Source organism: Barbatula barbatula (genome assembly GCF_947034865.1).
Source record: "Barbatula barbatula genome assembly, chromosome: 14".
Classification (NCBI taxonomy): Eukaryota; Metazoa; Chordata; class Actinopteri; order Cypriniformes; family Nemacheilidae; genus Barbatula; species Barbatula barbatula.
The window spans coordinates 21,465,158-21,486,650 of NC_136777.1; the positions used below are offsets into that span (position 1 = coordinate 21,465,158).

General features: G+C 38.9%; 1 protein-coding gene across 1 annotated transcript; it reads left to right on the forward strand.

Moving 5' to 3' along the window:
* Positions 1-193: 193 nt before the first annotated feature.
* LOC306903920 (uncharacterized protein) lies at positions 194-21,450 on the forward strand. The gene is made up of 7 exons (XM_079473462.1): positions 194-561; positions 9,798-9,847; positions 9,952-10,050; positions 10,146-10,256; positions 10,356-10,509; positions 10,617-10,786; positions 10,878-21,450. Exons 1-7 carry the CDS (start codon positions 510-512, stop codon positions 20,802-20,804), a joined length of 10,563 nt encoding a protein of 3,520 aa, XP_079329588.1. The 5' UTR covers positions 194-509; the 3' UTR covers positions 20,805-21,450.
* The last annotated feature ends 43 nt before the right edge of the window (positions 21,451-21,493 follow it).

Below are 21,493 nucleotides of genomic sequence, written 5' to 3' on the forward strand. Positions count from 1 at the left end.
CTCCTATGAAGGTGGAATGTTTTTCTTGAGTCTAACACCAATCAGCTGGTCGACTCTTCACAGTGTCCTCGCAGTGATTGGTCGAGATAATCACAAGGGTGGGATGGGATGCTTAAGAAGGCGGGATTTGCGCTGTTCAGGTTCAGCCCCCGTCCCAAGTCGACCATACCCCCGGTAATTGTTTTAGCCTGCTGCACGAGTGTTTATTCTGCGAGGGAAGAGAGTGCAGGTTCCTGAGTAGTGAGAACTAGTGTGGATGGAGCAAGACATCTCTCTCTCTCTTCATCTCTCTCCCTGGCAAAGTTAGAGGTGACTTTGTTCCCGTACACCAACCCAGACTCTCATTTTCTGACTCCGTCAGCATCCGGAGAGATTCGAGAAAGAAGCAGCAGGTTCTTTAGGAGGAAGGGAAGACGAAGCTGCCCGAGCTGAGAGGTGAAATTTGGGCAGGACGTGAGCAGACTTCAATTTTGACAGCGTGCGAAAGAGAGACGCAGACGACAGGCACCATGTGTGACTGTTTTCACCTGGCATTTCCCAACTGGCATGCATCAGCCACTGGTGGGCATCCCTGTTTATTTAGCTCTCTCTCTCTCCCTCTCTCTCTCTCTCTCTCTCTCTCTCACTCTGCATGCTCTGTGCTTGCTATTTTTATCTCTGCACACAGCAGCACTAGCACTCTTGCAGTTAGGCAGTGTGTGTGTGTGTGTGTGTGTGTGTGTATGTGTGTGTGTGTGTGTTTTAGGGAGACTGGTGCTGAGCTTGTTGACAAATATCACTGCGTTTCTCTTTTGAGATGACGCTGCACTGTGTGTGTTCTGGGTGGGTCTGCAGCAAAGGGGGCGTGGTTATTATGTTGTGGGTGTGTCAACCGAGTTATGCAGTATTTTATTAACGACATCTGCAGTGTTGAGTGCGTTTACAGAATGGAGTGTAATTTCGTGAATGTTTTAAGAATATTACATTTTACATATCATAAATATTAGGACATATTACAATTTCAGAGAAGAAGTTGAGGACATCAATATTGTCCTTATAAACACATTTATTTAATATACATAGTATTCATGAATTAAATTATGGATGCATTGTACTAATTGTATTAATGTGATGTTGAACTTTGGCTCATGTATATTTGATGTGTCTGTCTTAATTTTTTGTACTCCGTTTAGTTGTGTCATTCCAAACAACAGTGTCTTGATAGTGATGTCCCGCTTGGTGCCCTTTACAAAGACTTTGAAAACCAATTGACCAGGGCTCTAAGTCATTCTGTCCCTTGTCTCATTCAATTCAGGCGAATGACAGCTGTTGTCCAATTGGTCTGGTTTTCTTTTTGGCCTTTAGGTGAACATTAAGTCTTGGGGATTTATAAAGAGACTGTAAAGTGAACTAAATTCTGAGAACAGTCATTGGACATAACTTTGAAAACAAAATCAAATCAAATATTGACCAAATTGTTTTTGGAAAAACTTAACTGAAGAAAAAATTGAAATGTTGCAGGAAAAAGTAAGTTTAAAGCAGTAAAATGAACTAAAATAAAAATTTATAATTCTTATATAGCAACATAAATAAATAAAATATTTATAAAATGACAAAAGCATATTCCAAAATTGCTAAAACTTTAACAAAAATGACACAAAACATGACATAGCTTTTCCATGTAGTGCTATGTTTGCATGTTTATATTAAAACTTAATCTGTCCAGTTCAAATAAATGCTTAAAATATGACACAAATAAAATAAATATAAAAATGTGTACATTTCAAGACATGAGTTTAGCAGAATATGAATTGAACATGAAAACAACGTTCTGTTAGAGATGCTGCGGGGCCCAGCACAATTCTTTGTAAACTTGCGAGTCTTGACTTGTTGCCAGAACACACTGACAGATGACCATATGCAAGGAACACCTTATATTGTAAATTTACCGGTACAAAAAGGACATCCCATAAATCATGAAATGTTATGACCACATTTTAAAGGTGATAACCACAGTTGACTTATTTTCAACACAATATGTAAACCTCAACTTCATACAAGCAATGGGTGAAAAATCACAGACAGTGTGAGAGCGAGAGAGCGGGAGAGAGAGAGCTCTTAAAATATGACAGCATCAGCAGAGAAAGGCCATATAGTTCAGGTACACATTGATTATATCCACTTAGAGCCCATTCCTCAAAATCAGACATTAATCTCAGTCTCTCACTAATGTCCTCCTGCTAATGAATAAACTATGAAGTTGAGAGAGTTGTGTTTTCATGTGGGTAGAGTATTCTTCAAATACAAATATTTTCTGACCTGTACCGATGGCACACCTTTCTTGTAACATTTGATTCCTCTGCTTGTAATGTCCTAAATAGCTTACCAAACCATGAGGCTGTCATACCAACTTGTTTTTATCACCGGTGGAAATATTGTTTTTGTAACCCAGAAAGTCAAAATTATATGATTAACTTTCTGGGACTCAAATGTATCAAATAATGTTTCTGATTGATTGGAAACATGAGGGAACTTGGTCCCATGTTCTTAATATGGGGTAAAATCCAATTCTGTTTTGAGTTTATTTACCCCTCCGTCAGCAAAATTCGATTATATTGTGAATACACTTGACTGTGAAAGAGTCTTTTGTGTGATGTTATCAGTGCAGGGCAGAATTCATGTCCCGGCTCTCTGTAACTCACCGAGCAGCTAATTCACCATGTTAGTGTGACTGAGGGGCACATCCTCCAAGATGGCAACAACAAGGCAGAAAACAAGCACTGATGCCTGTAATCATGGGTTTATGTGCTTGCAGTATTTGGGAAATTCCAGAGTTGGTTTTACATATTTTGCAGCTACTTTACATTTTATCAGAACCTCCTTAAATCATATTTCATGGAAAATTTGGCACTTAATTGTTGCTGTTATCGCATTCTATGAAACTTAAAGGGATCATATCAAGCACATTTACAATCTATGTTTTACATGGAAACATTTAAAAAGGTAATGTGATAAATAAACAATGTTTATTTATCATTCTGATATTTCCAATTTGTAAACTGACCCGTGAAAAGTTTTTTGCTATAAACGGTTTGTTTATTAGTCTGAAGTGGTTAAAATAAAACTTTTTATATTTTACTTAACTTATATTAACGATAATTTATATTATTTTATTGTATAATAATTTTATTAAATAAACTATAAAATCTATTGATTTTTCGATTAAATTTTATTAAATGAACAATTTGTCGAAGGGTCCTGTAGTGTTGTCGCATTTAGAGTCACCATGAAATCAAAAAGGATATTTCTAAGTGTTTTACACAGTGTTGCAGTCATTATTATAAATAATTATTTCACTCGCATGCAGAGTAACGTTTGTTTATGTTGTTGCTTTGAAACCGTCTACATGTTTTTGACAGTGCTTTTGCACATACTGTGCTTGCTGTTGTGTCCATTCCAGTTTTTAATATCCTTCGAAAGCAACATCTTTGTATTACTGGGCGAATCATTTCACTTTTCTTTATTGGGTCATCTTAAACGGTTTAACAAGTTTTAATAAACACGAACAACACTATTGGGGTGTAGATGTGTGCATGCACAGATAATGTCAAGTTGGGAAAGTCTGAAACAGTTTTGGACACTTGCGAGCTTTATTAGTGGTGTGAACTCTTAACAAAACATAAATGGAAAAATATCAAAGATACTCTGTCAGTCTCTATTGCGTGTACACAAAATATTCATGCTTTGGATTCAGAGCAACTATACAGTAACTAGTGTATGGTCTGATGTAGCGAAGTGTGACCACACCTCTGCACAATATCCAATATCATCACTTGGCAAATACTGGATGAGTCATATTAATCTATCAGGCCGTAGTTTTTTGTTTAATCAACGAAATGTAATCAACCTTCCTTCTTAAAGCTATTTGTTTACTGAGAAATCTAAATCGTTTAGTAAGAAGTCAACCACATAAGGAACAACCACTTTTTGGATATGATAATATCCTGTTGCTTATGGTTCTTGTAGTAGTGATAATGCCAACTAAACACAAATTGATTTACATGTACATTGCAGTTCCTCTTCATCATAAACAGAATCTATGTGTGCTTACACTTTTTGTATTTCACTTTTAAATGATTTTGTTATCCTGGTCATACAAATTCAACTGTAACATACAGGTAGATTACCTTGGTCACTTCTTATCCCTTTTAGAGCAGCACCCTATCAGCAAATATTTGATTAGGGAGTTACTATGTTATGAATTTACTAACAATAGATAACTCAGACCATTCAAGTACCACTAAGCTATATGTTTAACAGAATTATTTCTTTATGCTATTAAATTTACTTTCACAGTTTGTTGCTTCCTAAATTGGTTATTTGTTTGATTTGATCTTGTGTGTTTAAACTCACAGATAGTAATACACACACACACACACTGTATACTGTGTTAACATGAGGTTGACAAAATGTTTTGCTTGCTTTGAGTAAACTGAACCTGTTTCAAGAGTGGGATATCCATTTAAACTTTTGGCTGTTCTTTGGGTCAATAAAACATAGCGACACATATCCCAATCTTATAAATCAGCATTCAAATCCCTGTACACTACAGCCATGTCTATTTCCTTCAGCTCAGATTTTACCTAAACAAACAACAATGGCAACATTCATTGCAGAACAGAAGGACAAATACAACAAATTCTAATCAACAAACCTTGCTCACAAAAATCTCTAGACTTTTCAATTGTATTCAATCATGGATACGTGCATGTGTACACAATGCATTCAAATGTTTGTTCAATACAATTGTGGTAACAGCAGCTAGAACCAGGGCCCTGAAAATGGGATGTGTCATACCTTAGATCTACAAAAGGGATAAGGCTCTACTAAAGCAAGCACTGACTACCAGTGAGCAATCCTATGCTGTATATGCACGCTGTGGATTTGGTGATTTGCAGTGTGGAAACACATATTGTTCTACATAACTTCTTCATCAGGTAGGTACTAACAAAAAATACTTTTAACTAAATTAACCTGGTTAAAATGTACATGATCAGTTACATTTTTTAATTTATTTATTGTAACAAGAACATCTTGGACAATAATAAATACTGTGAAGGGAAATGTTAGCATTAAAGATACTTTGTTACAAACCCCATTTTCCAAGCAATTAGTTATGCATAGTGTTGCACAAAAATAGTTTTGAAGTTTTTCTTGCAGCCTTTGAATTACTATTCGTAAAATCTAGTGTATAGTCCCAAGTATGTTTTGCATGAGAACGGATGAGGAGATTACATTTCAATGAATAAGATGTGAAAAAGGTCAACTTGTTGGTGATTGTGTTTAGTTATGTTTGGACGTAGAAACAGTTATATGGTTTTATGTTGAGGCGTTTTCAGTTTATCGATGTACTAAAGGGTGGAGCTTGTTCTTAACTTCAGGACAGACAATACAAAGCATTAATCATGCTGCAATAACTGGACCAAATGGCAGTAAAATGTCTAGACATTGGTGGAAATGGCCAAGATGCAGAGATAAAACATTTAATAAATACATTTTGATCTCATTCAACCATTGAAATGACCCTGGACTACATTTCCCCCGCTGTTCAATCTTTCCAGCCCTGTTTATTGCATATAAAAGTTTTTGTTTTATTCTTCGATAATAATTTGTGGTTTTCTTATTGTTGGTCTTAACTGTAAGAGTTTAATTTATAATAATATTATAAGATTAGTTAAATTTCCACAAACTAAACTTTCTTTTCTGTACCATAAATCACAAGTTTAAATATTGATCTCATATCCCTGATAAGAATATTTAAGTTGCCAATAAATGAAAATTCTGTGATCATTTACTCACCCTCATATAATTTAATAACTGCAATTACTTTGTTCTGATAAACACAGAGAAAGATATTTGGAAGAAGGTTAGCAATTTTCAGTTCTGGAAAATCATTAGCCCCCTTTACACACACAGTACAGTCTTTCCTGGCAAATTGCCAGAAAAGTGCAGTTAAGAGTTTGTGTGTGAACAGATCCTTTCTGGTAAATCAGTACTCCCAATTTTCCAGTAATAAATATTTTGAGATTACAAGCAAATTACCAGTATGAGGCGCTGTGTGAATAAAGAATGAGGATTACCGGTAACAGCACGTTCTGTACAAAACATGACGCATTAACTGTTTTTGGCCAATCTAACCCAGATGGTGCGCACACTCTGCGCTGCATGTGTATCTCCTCACATTTCTGCACTGAAGTGGCTCAAAACGATGCCAAACACTTTCTCAAGTATTTGCCAAACTGCTCACGTCCCTTGTGAACCTTCTGTGTATCTGTATGAAAACTACTGTTTCTGCCGGCAGTTTTTTTTCTCACGTTTCTGCATTGTCCTCATATAGAGTAAGGTCAGTTTCAATCTCCCTGTTCTAACGCAAAGTTGGGATGTATAAAAAGTAATAGAATTTACAGAATCCCGTTACTTGTGTGAACAGCACATTTGTGTATTTACCATAAATTTATCACAATTACTTAAACTGTAATTTACCAACATAGCTGTGTGAAAAAGGCTATTGACTAAGGTTGGGAATAGTTAGAATTTTATCGATTCCGATTTCAATTCCGGTTCTGCCTATCGATTTAGATTCTTATCGTTTCCTATTTTCGATTCCATGGTTAAAGTAAAACATTTAGATATCAACCTGTATGGTCATTAAACCTGCTTATTGACTGCTTTGCAAAAAATTAAACCTGCTTATTGACTGTGCTTTAATGCAAATACTGTTGAACTATGCTTACTATAGTAAAAATATTTTACATTTTCATAAGGGCTTTTATACAGATATCAGCAGATCACACGTTCTGCTTATCAAGCATTGTGGCATGAAGATATTCCACTCCATCAGGGAACGGAGGTTACAGTGGTAACCAAGACGTTCCCCTTCAGTCTGTCTCTCGACGTTGTGTTATTTACATGCCATGGCGCTGAGCCGTATCACGACCTCAAGTGGAGCTACACTGACTAGACTAGCGAGTCACAAGTGAGCGCTACTGCGAGACGTAATCGTAATCAGTAATGGTCATACTGAGAAGCCTGTAATGACGGCTATCACAAACAGTGGCGTTCGCCTCTAGTAGCGAGGCGTTTTTCTGGAGCCGTAACACTGGGGAAACACTAATCTACTCGTTGAAGGGTGTGTTCCAAGGCCGTTGGAGGCCACATCCTACTACAAGAGGAGGTTACATGTGGAGACACTAACATGGTCTCACCAGTGGGGAGAACAACATGTGAGAAAAATGCGCCAGCCCAAATAGGGGGGACAGAATCCAGGTGGGACAACCACTGGAGGGGAGATCACGGATTCACCAACATGGGAATCAGGAGTGAGGAATTCAACATACGGGAGGATCCAGCAGAGGCATTACTACATATGGGGCAATAGCCCTAGGATCGGGGTCCACCTGCACAGGGGTGACTCTACCAATACTGGACTCGGTTTCAACAGACCGCTCAGTCTGTTAACCAAAAATGCCAATGTGTAGTGATGGATGGAATGCCTGCACTTCGCCCTAAGGGGGGGGGGGGAAGTAGGGAGGCTATATAGCGCGCTAGTCACACCTGGAAAGGGGAGAAGGCGCTTTCGCAGACGTACGCCCAAGCCAGACGCCTGTCCTATACGCCCGTAACATTTAAGACATGGACTGACACTGGTTCCACTTGGAGGTTGTAAAACCTTGTGTGGTGAGGAAGGCGGGATGAGAGCCGTGAGGCGGGGCCGGTGGGGTGAGTGATAGTTGGAATCAGCTGTGCGCACACCAGTCCTGCATATCTCACGGAGGAGATCGGGAGCTTAAGAGGACGAGCGGCAGGACTGTTTGTTAAGTTTGTGTTTATGTTCTTGTTGCCGGCAGTCTACCTTGAGGTGGCTGCCAGCATTTTAAGTTCGTTTGATTGTCTGTTTATTTAATTAAAGTTCGCTAAATGTTCGCCGGTTCCTGCGTCCTTCCTTCCCTTCTATCAATCTTTGTTACACCTCGCGAAGGTACTGGGCGTAGCCCAACCCGCAGTGCTGCAATGTCTGCCAGAGAGGCGCCCTGAGCCAACAAGGAGGCACAATCCAGCGCACCAATCCATGTTTGAAGACAGCCCTCCCCTGGTGCTGTCCCTATAACCAACAAAAAGCTGCTCAGAGCTTCTGAGGCTCTGCGTGCGGTCAAATAGAGGTGCAGTGGGCGTACTGGACACAACATGTCGGAGGTTGGGTCTTCCTCCCCATGGGGGAGCGCCTGTAGGTTCACCACCTAGTCCTGGAAGGGAGTAGTGGGAACCTTGGGCATGTAACCGGGCTGCTCAGGATAATGTGAGAGTTACCGGGCCCTAATTCTAGGCGCTGTAAGAAGGTCAACTCCGACCTGATCTCAACTCCGTGGGTTCTCCCCATGGGAAGAACACCAGGACGAGAAGAGGCACCACTATAAGCGTCTAACGCCTAGGGCTGGGGCTCTAGCCTGCAGGACGGTCTCTGACCGCCGGCGGCAAGCCACTCAAGGTCTCCTCGCCCTGTCCAAGGCCAGGCATGGAGATTCCAGAGGCCTGGTTGGGGGTGCCAAACCGTGCCCTTCCCCTGCCACAGAAGGTCCTTCGTCAGGGGAATTGGCCAGTGGAGAGCTGTCGTCAGACCCACCGTGTCTGGATCCCCCGCCGAAATCTGCCTCAGCATGCTTGCCTCAGCTCATGACCGTCTGACTCAGGGATGAGCCTGTCACACCCAGTGAGAAATTTTATCTTTTAGGTCTGCAGCTCGCTACCGAAACGCCCAGGGGAAGTCTGCTCAGAAGGGAGATGTCCACTGCTCCGCGTCATAAATCCAGCAGATTGAAGTGAGTCTCAGAGACGATTTTGCTTGACACCATGTAACACGCAGGTTCCGAAGAACAAAGGATGAATGAATGACCCCCGCCATCTTCCTTTTGTACCCGTATGTACCGGGCGGAGACTGGCGTGCGTGGGCCATTCGCCATTGCTCTAAAACTCTTTGAGTTGTTGCAGGAAAGTGCAGGTCAATGGTCTGGGGAAATGATTATGTGCCTAAAGGATCCCCTAATTCAGTGCATTATAATGTGGGAAATTTCTTTATGGCCATATTAGGATTATTGCTATTTGTATCAAAAGATATTAAAGCTATTATAGACATTACTTATTCATATGATTAAATATACAGTATTTACCCATAAATGTAAAATACTGTGTACAGTGATTATTTACTTTTCCAGGGACATTAAATCGTAAATGTATTTCTATTTTTGCAATAATAGCACATCTGAAGATAATAATGACCACCATATCTGTTTCAATGCACTTAGGCCTTCTTCATCTGATTCATCCAACCTAAGCTTCCATGTTGATCTCATTGCTGGCAGTGTAAATCAAACCCTTCAGATCAATAAAGCGCCTCATTTTACAGGAAACAACAGAAGCAGGTAGACTGTCTGAGATCTTGTGGGAATATCTGCCAGGAACTTTTGCACACAAAATACACTCAGAAATGCCTTGGACTCCTGTATTTTTGCAGATACTACTTATTTGCCCTTAAAAGACAGATCCACCATCAGTAATTGATGTAAAGCAAACATATGAACAAGTACTAAAGATGATTTGACGGCCAAGAATCTCTTGGAAGAAATGTAATTCTCCTTGAATCAAACTGACAAGTTCCTTAAAAGCTTTTTTTTCTTACCAGCTGACATAATAAACCTCAAAAGTTCAAGTATCAAGCAGTGTAATGGTTAAAAGAGCTAATTCTGCCTTTTGTATCACAACAGGTGATGGGCGCAGGCTGAAAGCTCCAGAGCAAGACACAGAGGATGATTTAGTGAGTTTCATCCATGTAAAGCATATTCAGCAACAACATAAAGTAATAAAGTTTATTGTCTCTTATTTTTATTTAATCTTTAATTGTAAATAATAATATAATAGATATGTGAAGAGCCTGAAGTTTTAGAGGGGGAAAGACCTCGCCCTCAGGGTTCCTCTCCCGTCGAGGAATTTCCTACCACAGAGAAATACGTCAAACAGGTGACACAAATACATGAAACAAAACTGACTCCTTTGTTTAGTGGTAGTCAAATTTGTTTTTTATATTGTTGTATATTCACTAACAATTTTGCCAGGGTGAGGTTGACTTCTACGACTCACCAACCAAGAGTTCCAAAAAAGGCAAAAAGATTGGTTTTGGGTCACTTTTTGATAAACGTTCCTCAGCCAAGATGAATCAAACAGAGGTCAGAAACACATCAAGTCAACACTACATACTGTCTGTCCAGTGAATGACTATTACTGATTAATTTTGAATTTTATGAATTTTAAATTATGAATTTCAGGACATGCAAAATGATGGGTCAGAAATGATAGTGAAGTCAGTAAAGGGAGGCTGTGCTGAAGGTCTGGTTGTAAGCGGAGGGGGAAAGAATGGCATCTTTATCAAGGAAGTAAAACCAGAGTCACCTGCCTCAAAGCATCTAAGTGTGAAAGAAGGTGAGATTTTGTGCTTATAATACGATAAATATACTTAAGAAAGTCCAAATGTGGTCTCTACCAGCATGTCACCTGCATACTCATTTGTCTTCCCTTTGATATTTCAGGTGATCAGATACTTAGTGCTACAGTATACTTTGATAATGTGTCATATGAAGATGCACTCCAGATTCTTGAGCATGCACAACCATACCGGGTGGAGTTTTGTCTGAAACGCAAACCAGTTTCAACAAGAACCCAAGAAGATGCTGAGACAATGAGACCAGATGTCGCCATTGTAATTACAACACTGTACTTCATTTTCAATAACGGAAAATCAATAAGCTTCCCAGAACTCACCTGGTATCTGTTTCTTTGATGATTCACAGGGTGAGGAGGCTATAGGAGATGAAGGTACAGGACCTGAGATGAGAGGTCGAAGAAAGACCAAAAAGCAGCATGATCGTATCTCCTGGCCAAAATTCCCCTCCCTTACCAAGGGACGCAGTGCCAAATTCAAGAGATCTCACAGCACATCTGAAGCTGAAGAACAGAGAAAATTAGAGATAAGCCCAACGACAAGTGACACAGAGTCTCCTCTCAAGTCTCCGTTAATATCTCCGGACGAAAAAGAAAAGCAAAAAAAGTTTAACAAAATTAAGCTCAAGAAGAAGATGACAGGTCGGAGGAGCAAGTCTGTTGAAGAGACCTCTGAAAATGAACAAGATGTTGATGTTTTGGAAAACCAAAATATTATGAATATAGCTGAGGAGCACAGCTTTCAAGAGTCAGTGACTAACTTGGTAGAGATTCCTTATACATTGGATGAATGTGATAAGACTATTAAAACAAGAAATGAATTTACATTCACAACATTGCCAGTAACTGAGTCGCTCCATAAGGCTGAGCTCATCACTTTGAACAATACTTTAAAGACTACCGATATTACAGTTGTTCTTGGGGAAGAAAGAAGAGAGAGATCTGAAATAAAGATTAGCATACAAGGAAAGGATAAATCTGAAATAGGAACAGAGGGCCAATTAAAATCCTTCTCTAGTGGGATTAGAATTTCTGATCCATCAATAACGAACAACATTATGGCCAGTCCCAACATAATATTGCAAGAAGAGGCTGTGGGACATCAAGTGGATTCTGATATCAAGTTGATCAATCAAGAGATTTCTGAGAAGACTCAAGGGCCAAAAGAAACAGACATGAAGTTACCTAAAATTGAGGTTTCTAATGACATGTCAGATATGGAATTAACAAAAAGATCCCCAAGGATTTGTAGTGACAAAGTAAAGAAAGAAAGAAACATTCTTGAAACAGAAAGCTATGGGATTCGAACCAGAGGGCCACTGGCAGACATCGCCATATCAAGTCATTTTGTAAACAAGCCCAACATACTGGAGTTTACATCATCAGACCCTTTCACTTTTGAGATTAAAACAGGGCAGGAGATGTCCTCAACTATCATTGACCCAAAGAAACTAAGCACTCAAACACCTGTCATATCCCAGCCAAGACAACATGTTCAAGATATCAAAATCTCAAATTTGGAAACAGAGACTGCAGAGTTGACACAAAAAGCAAATATTGATGCCATAATAGGTGATCTTGGTAAGATATCAGAGGCAAAGTTTAAATTGCCCAAGGTGGATCTCTCTAAATTCGACCAACAAGAATCAATAACTATAAGCACGAGGGACCCAACCAAAGCCCCGCTCCTGAAACGAGATGACATTGAGATTCCAGGGAGGGAGAAAAAGATATCAAAATCAGATTTTAAGACTCCAAAAATTAAAGAACCTAAAATTGAGAGGGTAATAAAAATCTCCAAAACAGGTCAAGCTCAAGGGGAACCTGAAGATTTTAATGTTGACGATGTTAAGGAAGCAGTATCAAAATTCCCTGCATTTAAATTACCCGAGAGAGACATTACAGGGGTTCTTGTACATAGAGAAATCACATTCATGGATATGAAGACTAACTTGACACCTAAAGGATCCCCTTGTAAAGTTTCAAGCACAAGCACAGAAATCAGTATGCTTGAAAACACAATCAAAGAAGTAAAAAAGGAATCTTCCTCTTTTGTTAAAAAAGAGGAAATCATCATATTACCAAAAATTGAATTGCATCTTGATGATGAATCCATTATAACTGAGAGAAAAATGGACCAATCAAAAACCAAGTCAAAAGGCCAACAATCCAAGTCTGAGAAAATGTTTGATAAAATAAGTACGTCCCCAGATGTAAAATTCAAACTTCCAAAACGGGAAGACATCGAAATACCAGGAATGGAAGCAATTGAGCTATCAGTTCAGCAGCGAAAAATCAAAGTAGCCACAGAAGCAAACACCCAAGATGAGGCTGTAAAGTATGGCACTGATGTAACTGAAAAGTCAAATATCAAGGCAGTCAGAGAAGGACATGAAAGTAAAACAAGGAAAGCTAAGGTGTCCATGCCGAGTTTCGGGATAATGAAACCTGACATTCGCTTCCCAGATATTGGAATAGAATTACCAAAAAAGACCACCTCATCTAAAAGTGATCAAATAAAGGAGGTAAAAAGGGAAGAAATTATGTCCCTTGAAGCCACCAAACCAAAAATGTATAAAACAGAGAGTGATGATATGCTACGTCATGAAGTTAGCACAGCTATTGTTAAGAAAGCCCCAACACAAGATAGTGCAGAAATTAAGATTGCTGCACATGATGCTTCTTTGGATACGGCTGAAATTACAAGTAAGAACGTGGATACCTCTCCACATAAAATGAAACTTCCAAAACTGAAAATGCCACAAATTGGTATCTCATCACCAAAAGAGACGACAGAGGGAAGTGGTCTGGTCAAGGGTGATGGAAAAACTGAGGTGGAGCCACAAGCAGAAATAAAAGAACCAGAGTCTAAAATGAAAAAGAGGAAAATATCATTTCCCAAATTTGGATTCTCTAAATCGGAAATTAAAGTACCTGATGCTCTAATAACTCTCCCAAAAGTAGAAGGCTCATTACAAGAGGGAGGAGCTGAGGTAACAGAAAAAGATGTTGAAAATAAGACCACAGAGGTAGAATCAGAGTTTCAGGATTCAACAGATTCTCCTACAAAATTCAGACTCCCAGCAATTAAACTTCCAAAATTTGGGATTTCATTTTCCAAAGCAACCGATGAAAGTGATGGTTTTCAAATGCCAGATGTCAGCACAGAGGAAACGACTATGGATTTTAAATTACCAGAAGGATCTGGTGAACTGACAGCACGGTCTGATATAAAAGGTCCAGAAATTATTCTCAGTGTCTCCAAACCTGAAGCTGAATTGTCTCCGCCAGAGAAAAAGGAAGTAACCAAAGGTATTAGCATTCCAAAAGTAGATGTTGTTTATTCAGAACAGGAAAAACAAATGAAATTGTCTCCAGAAATGTTATTTTCTAAATCGGATGTTAGTCTGACTGGCCTTGAAATAAGTAGAAAAGTTGCAGATGTTGAGTTTTCAAAACCAGACATCAAAGCTTTCGAAGTTGATGTTAATGTACCACAGAGTGATTTCTCCATGCCAGAAGGCAAAATGGATGAGAGTGTCACTCTTTCCAAGCATGATGCTGAACAAAAAGATCTAACAATCAAGTTTAAACTCCCCTCTATCAACTTGCCAGTTGGAGTTAAAACATCCAAGGTATTAAAAGATTTGCCAATGGTGGACATAGATGCTGAAGAACCTGATGTAAGACTGCCAGAAGCACAAATAAGCATGAAACAAAAAGATGTTGCGCCACTGGATGATATCAAAGAATCCACAGAAGGAATCCATGTGACCACAGATGGGAATTATGAAGGTCACAGTGTGGACATGACAATTGAAGATGTGAAGCTTAAAGAACAAGGGCCTACATTTAAACTGCCAAAATTTGGTATTAGCTTTTCTGGAGTAAAATATCCAGACATTGATATTAGTAAATCAACAATAGAAGATGACACCCCTTTGGAAGCAGGAAAAAATAAGGTAAAGGTGTCATATGAAGAAGACAAACCTGAGGATGATTCTAAAGGCTTAGATTTAAAGATAAAGACACCAAGCTTTTCACTTCCAAAATTTGGGTTTTCAAAATCAGATGCCTCCAAACCAGCAGAGATCAAAGATTATGAAGAACCAATTAAAGAGACAAACGAGTCCAGTGCTGAGTCTGAAAAAGCTGAAAAAGTTTTGAAAGGATCTCCAACTAAATTTAAACTTCCCACAATTAAGTTTCCACAAATTGGTGTCTCATTACCAAAGACAACAGCTTTTGACCATGACAATCAAATCCCTGCAATCACCAAAGAAATACAATTGTCAGAGGCTGAACTGAGTGAAGATGTGCTATTTGTTCCTAAAATGGACACTGATATTACTCTCAGTCTATCTAAACCTGAAGTTGATGTCTCTATACAAGAAACAGAAAAGATTGACAATGCCCCTTGTGAAATAAAGACATTATCTTCAAAGGTTAAGGTGGGTCTTGTAGACCATGGTCCTGGTGAAAAGCCAGCTATAGGAGATTTAACAGATGGTATCAATGTGCAAGCCCAGACAATTGTTACTGAAGTCAAGCTTCCTTCAGTTACAGAAGATGCAGACATACTAGAAGACCCAGAAAAAGAGAGTGAGGTCAAGTTAAAGAGACTAAAAATATCGTTTCCAAAAATCGGATTTTCCAAATCTGAGACTAAGGTCCCAGATGTTAACACAAGTTTCCAAGCAGAACCAATATCTGTACCAGAAACTGAGATCAAAGACATTGAGGTGACATTTCCTGATCCAGAGCTTGAAGTACAGTTGAAAACTAAAAGCACCACTGGTTCTCCATCCAAGTTCAAACTTCCAACAATTTCGCTCCCTAAATTTAACATGTCAAGCTCAAAAATGGTGGAGGAATCCAGTGCAAAGGCTGATGATGTAGAGAAGTCAAAAACAGAGGCAACACCAACAGCTTTATCTGTCTCTAAAGACACAGAAACTCAATATACAGAACCATTTGAAAGCCTACCAGGTGATGCAGAAATGACCAAAGAGATGGACCCTGAAAGTCATGCAGGTAGATTTAAGATGACCAAGTTTGAGATTTCATTTCCAAAGCTAAAAAGACCAGAAAGTAAAAAGGGTGCTTCAAAAACAGTTGACACTGTAGAAAAACCTGAAGGTTCGGTAACACATGACATGGAAATGGAAAGTCAGTCTGTTGATGGAAAAGTAGATGTTCCTGAGGACACTGAGGAGAGGACGAAAAAGCCCAAAGTGCAAAGTTTGGAATATGCACCTTCTAAACATGACATTAAAGCTCCAGAGTTTAGTGTGAAGAGTGACGGTGTGCCTATGACAACAGAAGTAGATGTTAATCAACCTGACCATGAAATAAAAACGAAAACCACAGGAGGTTCACCACTCAAATTCAAACTTCCCACATTCAAACTACCCAAATTTGGAATTTCATCTTCAAAGGCAAAACCTAAAGTAACAGATTTGGGTGGGGAGGCACAACCTTTTGAGTCTGAATTACTCACTTCAGTAGAGATGTCAGATGGAAAAATTGACTTAACTGAGCCAAATCAAGACTTGGGTTTGGAGCAACCAAAGGTATATACTGCTGACATTTCTATACTAGAGACAAAACCTGAGTTTGAAGATGAATTACCTGATTCAAAAACTATGAAGACAAAGAAAGCAGGTTTTTCACTTCCTAAACTTGGTTTTTCAAAACCAGACATCAAGGTCCCAGAGATCGATATGAGTCTGGAACAAGCGGATACCTCTAAACCAGAAGGTGGTGTAGAAATGAAGGACCAAAGTATTAATATGAAAGTGTCAAAGGATGAGGTTGAACAGAAAGATCTAACAATTGGTAGTGGCACAACAAAGATTAATCTTCCTACAATAAACATTCCAAGGATTGGAGGAAAAGCTGCCAAGGAAGAGAAAGAAATGTCAGATGTTGATATCGAAGTTAAAGGACCTGAAGCAAGCTGTCCAGATACACAAATAAATATATTGATTGAAGCACCATCTGTTGATATCATGGACCCTCATCTGGTCACAGAGGGTCAAACTGTTACAGCAGACTTACATTTTGAAGAAACTGAACTTGAAGGGTGTAATATCAAGATGCCAAAGTTTGGTATTTCCCTTCCCAAAATAAAAGGACTTGATTTAAGTACATCAAAGACAGAAGAAATAACTGAAGCAAATTTTAAAGTACAGGAAACACCTGTGGTTGATGTAAGTGTTCAAAAACCTGATATCTCTATACCAGAAGGTGGTGTGAACGTAACAAAAACAAACATAGACATTAAGGGGTCAAAGGTAGGGTCGGACCAAAAGGACTCAGCAATCTTTGGATCTCCTACAAAGTTCAAACTCCCTTCAATTAGTTTCCCAAAATTTGGAGTTAAATCACAAAAAGCAGCATTAGATATAAAGGCAACAGATTCAGAAATAGAGGCGACAAAAAGGGAGAGTTCTGAACCAGAGGTAACATTAGAAGTACATCCATCTAATATTGAAATTCAAGATGATAACACTAAGAAGATTGCAGACAAGCCTGCAGCTGACTCCAAAGGACTGGAAGTAAAAGTGAAGAGACCAAGCTTTTCATTCCCCAAATTTGGGTTTTCTAAACCAGACATTACAACTCCAGAACTCGATGCCAGTGTACAGAAGATTGATGCATCCATACCTGAAAGCACTGTGGATTTACCTGATCAGACAGCAGACATGACACTTCCAGAGGTAGGGAAAGAGGCTGAACACAAGGATCTCACAATTGCTGGTTCCCCGACCAAATTTAAACTGCCAACAGTTAACCTCCCACACTTTGGACTCAAAACTTCAAAAGGCACCGTCAATTTATCATCAGAAATTAGTGTTCCTGAACCAGAAATCAATGTGTCAGCCCAAATGCCAACAATTGACACAGATATACGAGCAAAAGAGATTGATGTGTCTGCCACAATAAATGAAACCAATATTAATCTACCAGAAGGGAGAATAATACCACCTTCAATCGATGGTGAAATTCAAGATATATCCATTAAGGGGAAAGCAGACATATATGTGCTCGACTCAAAAGACCTGGACGTGAAAGTGAAAAAACCCAGCTTTTCACTTCCAAAACTGGGTTTTTCAAAGCCAGATATTAAAGGCCAAGAAACTGATGTCAGTCTACTAAATACTGAAATGTCTAAGGTAGAGGGCAATATAACTGTTGAGGTCCAAGGTGCAGAAATAACCTTCCCAGGTGAGTTAAATGAACAAGACCCAATACGTGTTTCCCAGACGAAATTTAAGAAGCCCTTAATAAGCCTTCCAAATATTGGAATGAAATATCCAAAGGCAGAAGCTGATATTCCAACAGTAGATCTTGATATCAAAGAACCTGAGATCTGTTTTCCAGAAACAGGGGAGATTGAAATTAAAACAAGTTTGGACATTAAGGGGTCCTCTACAAATGTGGACGTTAAAACCAAAGAGACTGACATTGATGGGCTGGGAGGCAAATACAAGCTACCAAAATTTGGAATTGGCATGCAGAAAGTAAAGGAGATAGAGATAGAATGTAAAGAAAAAGAGATCCAAAAGCCTATTTGTGAAATTAAGAATGTAACAACTGAGAAGAAAGCAGAGAGAGTTGAAATAGATTCTAAAGGGCTCAAGATTAAACTTCCCAAAATGGGATCAAAACAAGAGCTTAAGGGTCCTGAAGTTGACGTAAGTCTGCCCAAGGTTGACACAGGCATATCAATGAAAATTGCTGATGTTTCACATCAATCTGCCGATATTTTATCTCCAGAAAAAGAAACTGGCTCTCCCACCAGATTTAAACTTCCAACAATTCATTTCCCCAAATTTGGAATCAAATCATCGAAGGGCACATTAGATAGACCTACAACCAATGTGGACATTAAAGGGTCCGAAGTTAGCCTTCCTGATGAGACCATTAACATATCGGCCGACATACCTTCTGTAGACATAAGAGGCCCAACAGTCAATGCAGAGGATATATCCATTGAGGTGAACATTATGGGTAAAGATGTTGATGAAGAGCAACATGGGGGGAAATTCAAGCTTCCAAAATTTGGGATTTCTCTCCCTACAATTAAAGGTCCAGACAGTGAAATTGTGACTGCAGTGAAAACAGTAGAAAGTGAGAAAGATATAAAGTCACCAGAGGGTGAAACTGACATGACAAGTGCAAAATTTGGTTCCCCAACTAAATTTAAACTCCCAACAATAAAACTACCCAGATTTGGGATTTCCACGCCAAAGGTCACTGCCAGTACACCAAAGGCTGATGTTGATATATTGGATGCTAAAGTTAGTTCAGTAGATATAGAGGTAGAGACACTAAAGATGGACCCTTTAGATGACATTAAAGTCAAAACTGCAGTAATTGAGACAAAATCTGTTGAAACAAATGTAGAAGCAAAAGGAACTCAACAGTTGCTGGAAAATACATTTAAACTTCCAAAATTTAAGGTAAAGACAGAAGCACCTGAAACTTGGATCGCTGAATCTGAAATTGAGATCCCAGCAGAGGATGTAAGTGTTCCAAGAGTAGATACAGCTCTACCAGAGGGAAGTGTCAGCATTCATAAACCGGAAGAAACAGAACTGAAAGATGAAAAAAATACTTCAGGTTCGCCAAGTAAATTCAAATTTCCTAGTTTTAAAATGCCTAAATTTGGAATTTCAGCTCATAAATCTTCTGACATAAAAGCTGAAGTGGTAGATGCACCAGAAATTGAAGCTGACCTAAATGTTGAAGATAAGCCTTTACATGTTTATAAAGATACACACATAGAGGGCGAAATTAAAGAAATAACCGAACAGGCTCCAGAGGCTGTTGTCAAAAAAAAGGATGGCAACAAAGGTTCACCAAGCAAATTCAAACTTCCTAGCATTAAAATGCCAAAGATGAACATTTCAAGAACAAAATCTCAGGATGAAGATGATTCAACCATAAAAGCCAGTGCTCCAGAAATGAAAGAAAAAGATGAAAAGATTAAAGTAGATGATTTGCAGGGGCCTGATAAATCACCTAAATTTTCAATGCCTGCCATTGGGGATGTTTTCAAGGGTTTTGAAGTTGAATTTAACGTTCCAACACTAGAGGAAACGGAACCAAAGATGGACGAACCATCAGGAAAGAAAGAATCAGAGTCTGTAGACAAGGCAGAGGAATCACCAGAACATAAATATAGGGGAGCTCAAGACAAATCAAGGTTTAAATTCAAATTTCCAAAATTAGGATTCAGCCAGTCCTCAGATGAAAGCGATAAATTAGCGGATGCTAGGATTGAAGAAAGTGAAAAGCATGTAGAGCCTTCTGCAGACCAGAAAGAAGAGGGTGACAAAGAACAAACAAAAACCGAGAAGGGAGGCTGGTTCAAATTTACAAAATTTTCTTCTCCAACCAAAACCGCAAAAATCACAGAGAAAGATATAATTCAGCCAACTGAAGTGTCTGAGAAGAATCAGATAAATGATGATGTTGAAGAATCAAACAAGGAGGCTGAGAAGAGCCCCATGAGTGAGATTATGGAGGAGAACATTAGCCCGACTTTGTCACTGAGGTCATCTGAAGCTTTTGCCGATATAAGTTCCACTTTAACCACAGAGCAGACTGCCCCGTCACAGACCTCCCCTAAAAAAGTGAAAGTGAAATATGCTGAACCCACTGCTACCATTGGGGTCAATGACACAAAGGTACAAAGTGATGTCGTGACATCCACAGCCAGATGTGAACTGATCTCAATGGAGCCTCACCAGCCAGAGAAAGTAAATATCCCGTTCTCATCCGATGCGTCCTCGCCCTCAGTGGACACTTTTAAAAAGATGTCAGGGGAATTTCATATCGTCACATCCAGCATGCAGGCTATATCAGACACACAGCAAGCTTCGATCCTCACTAATCTAGAAGCCCGTGGAATTCACACCTCACCTTTAGAAGTAACACAAAGATCAGACTCAGTGTTGACAGTAGAGGAAACAAGAACGCAAAGTGTAACGCACACTTTGGTCGAAAGGCATGTTGTGAGAGAGACATTAGGCGATGGGAAGGAGACGATACTTGTGACGCATACAACGCGTGTACTTGAAGGAGACGCTGCAGAGCCTATTTCTGATGAGACTGCTTCTTCCATTCGTAGGCTGAGAGACACAGTACACAATGAGAAAATGAGGTTTTTTGACAGTGCAGACACAACTGAAGAGGTCAGAGTAACACGCTCTGAAATATCTATAAGACACATGGATTCCTTAACTGATGAGAATGGAGGAAAATGAACATGACACATGGCTGTAAATTAAATTAGTTGATTGTATGCTTTTGAATGTATGTTGCAGTGTTCTATAACCATATACACATACGCCAGTTCAATTGTAATGCTATTACGCAGTGCTGACAATTATTAACATACCATATTACCACAAAGCTAATGGAGATTTCAAGATATTAAAAAGTATGTAATATGTCGAAACTGGAAATATGCCTCTATTAGAATTTCAGGTGTGGTTCTCAGTGCACTTTGTTGTAAAGCTATTATAATGGGAATACTGTTTACAGTAATATTCTGTAGTATATTAGTATATTACTTCTGTAGTAACGTAATATTCAGGCAAACATCATTTAAATAGATACAAATAACTTACAATTACTGTATACAGCAGGCATGGCTGTTAAAGATTGGCATTTGGAGGCGTATCTATTTTGACAAAAATATTTAATTGCATAATAAATCAGTCACTGCAACTTGAAAACAAAATGAAAAGAATGATGTAAATATATTTTATTCAGTTCTCTGCATATTTTAGAATATAAAACAGTTTCTTAATAGCAATGCCGTTTAACATACTGTATGTAATCGAATGAATCGCATCAATGTTGTATAAGAAACATTTTAACTGGTCACTGCAAAAATAATAAAATGTCAAAGTGAAACAAACTATGCTTTATGGTCTGGCTTCGTATGGGA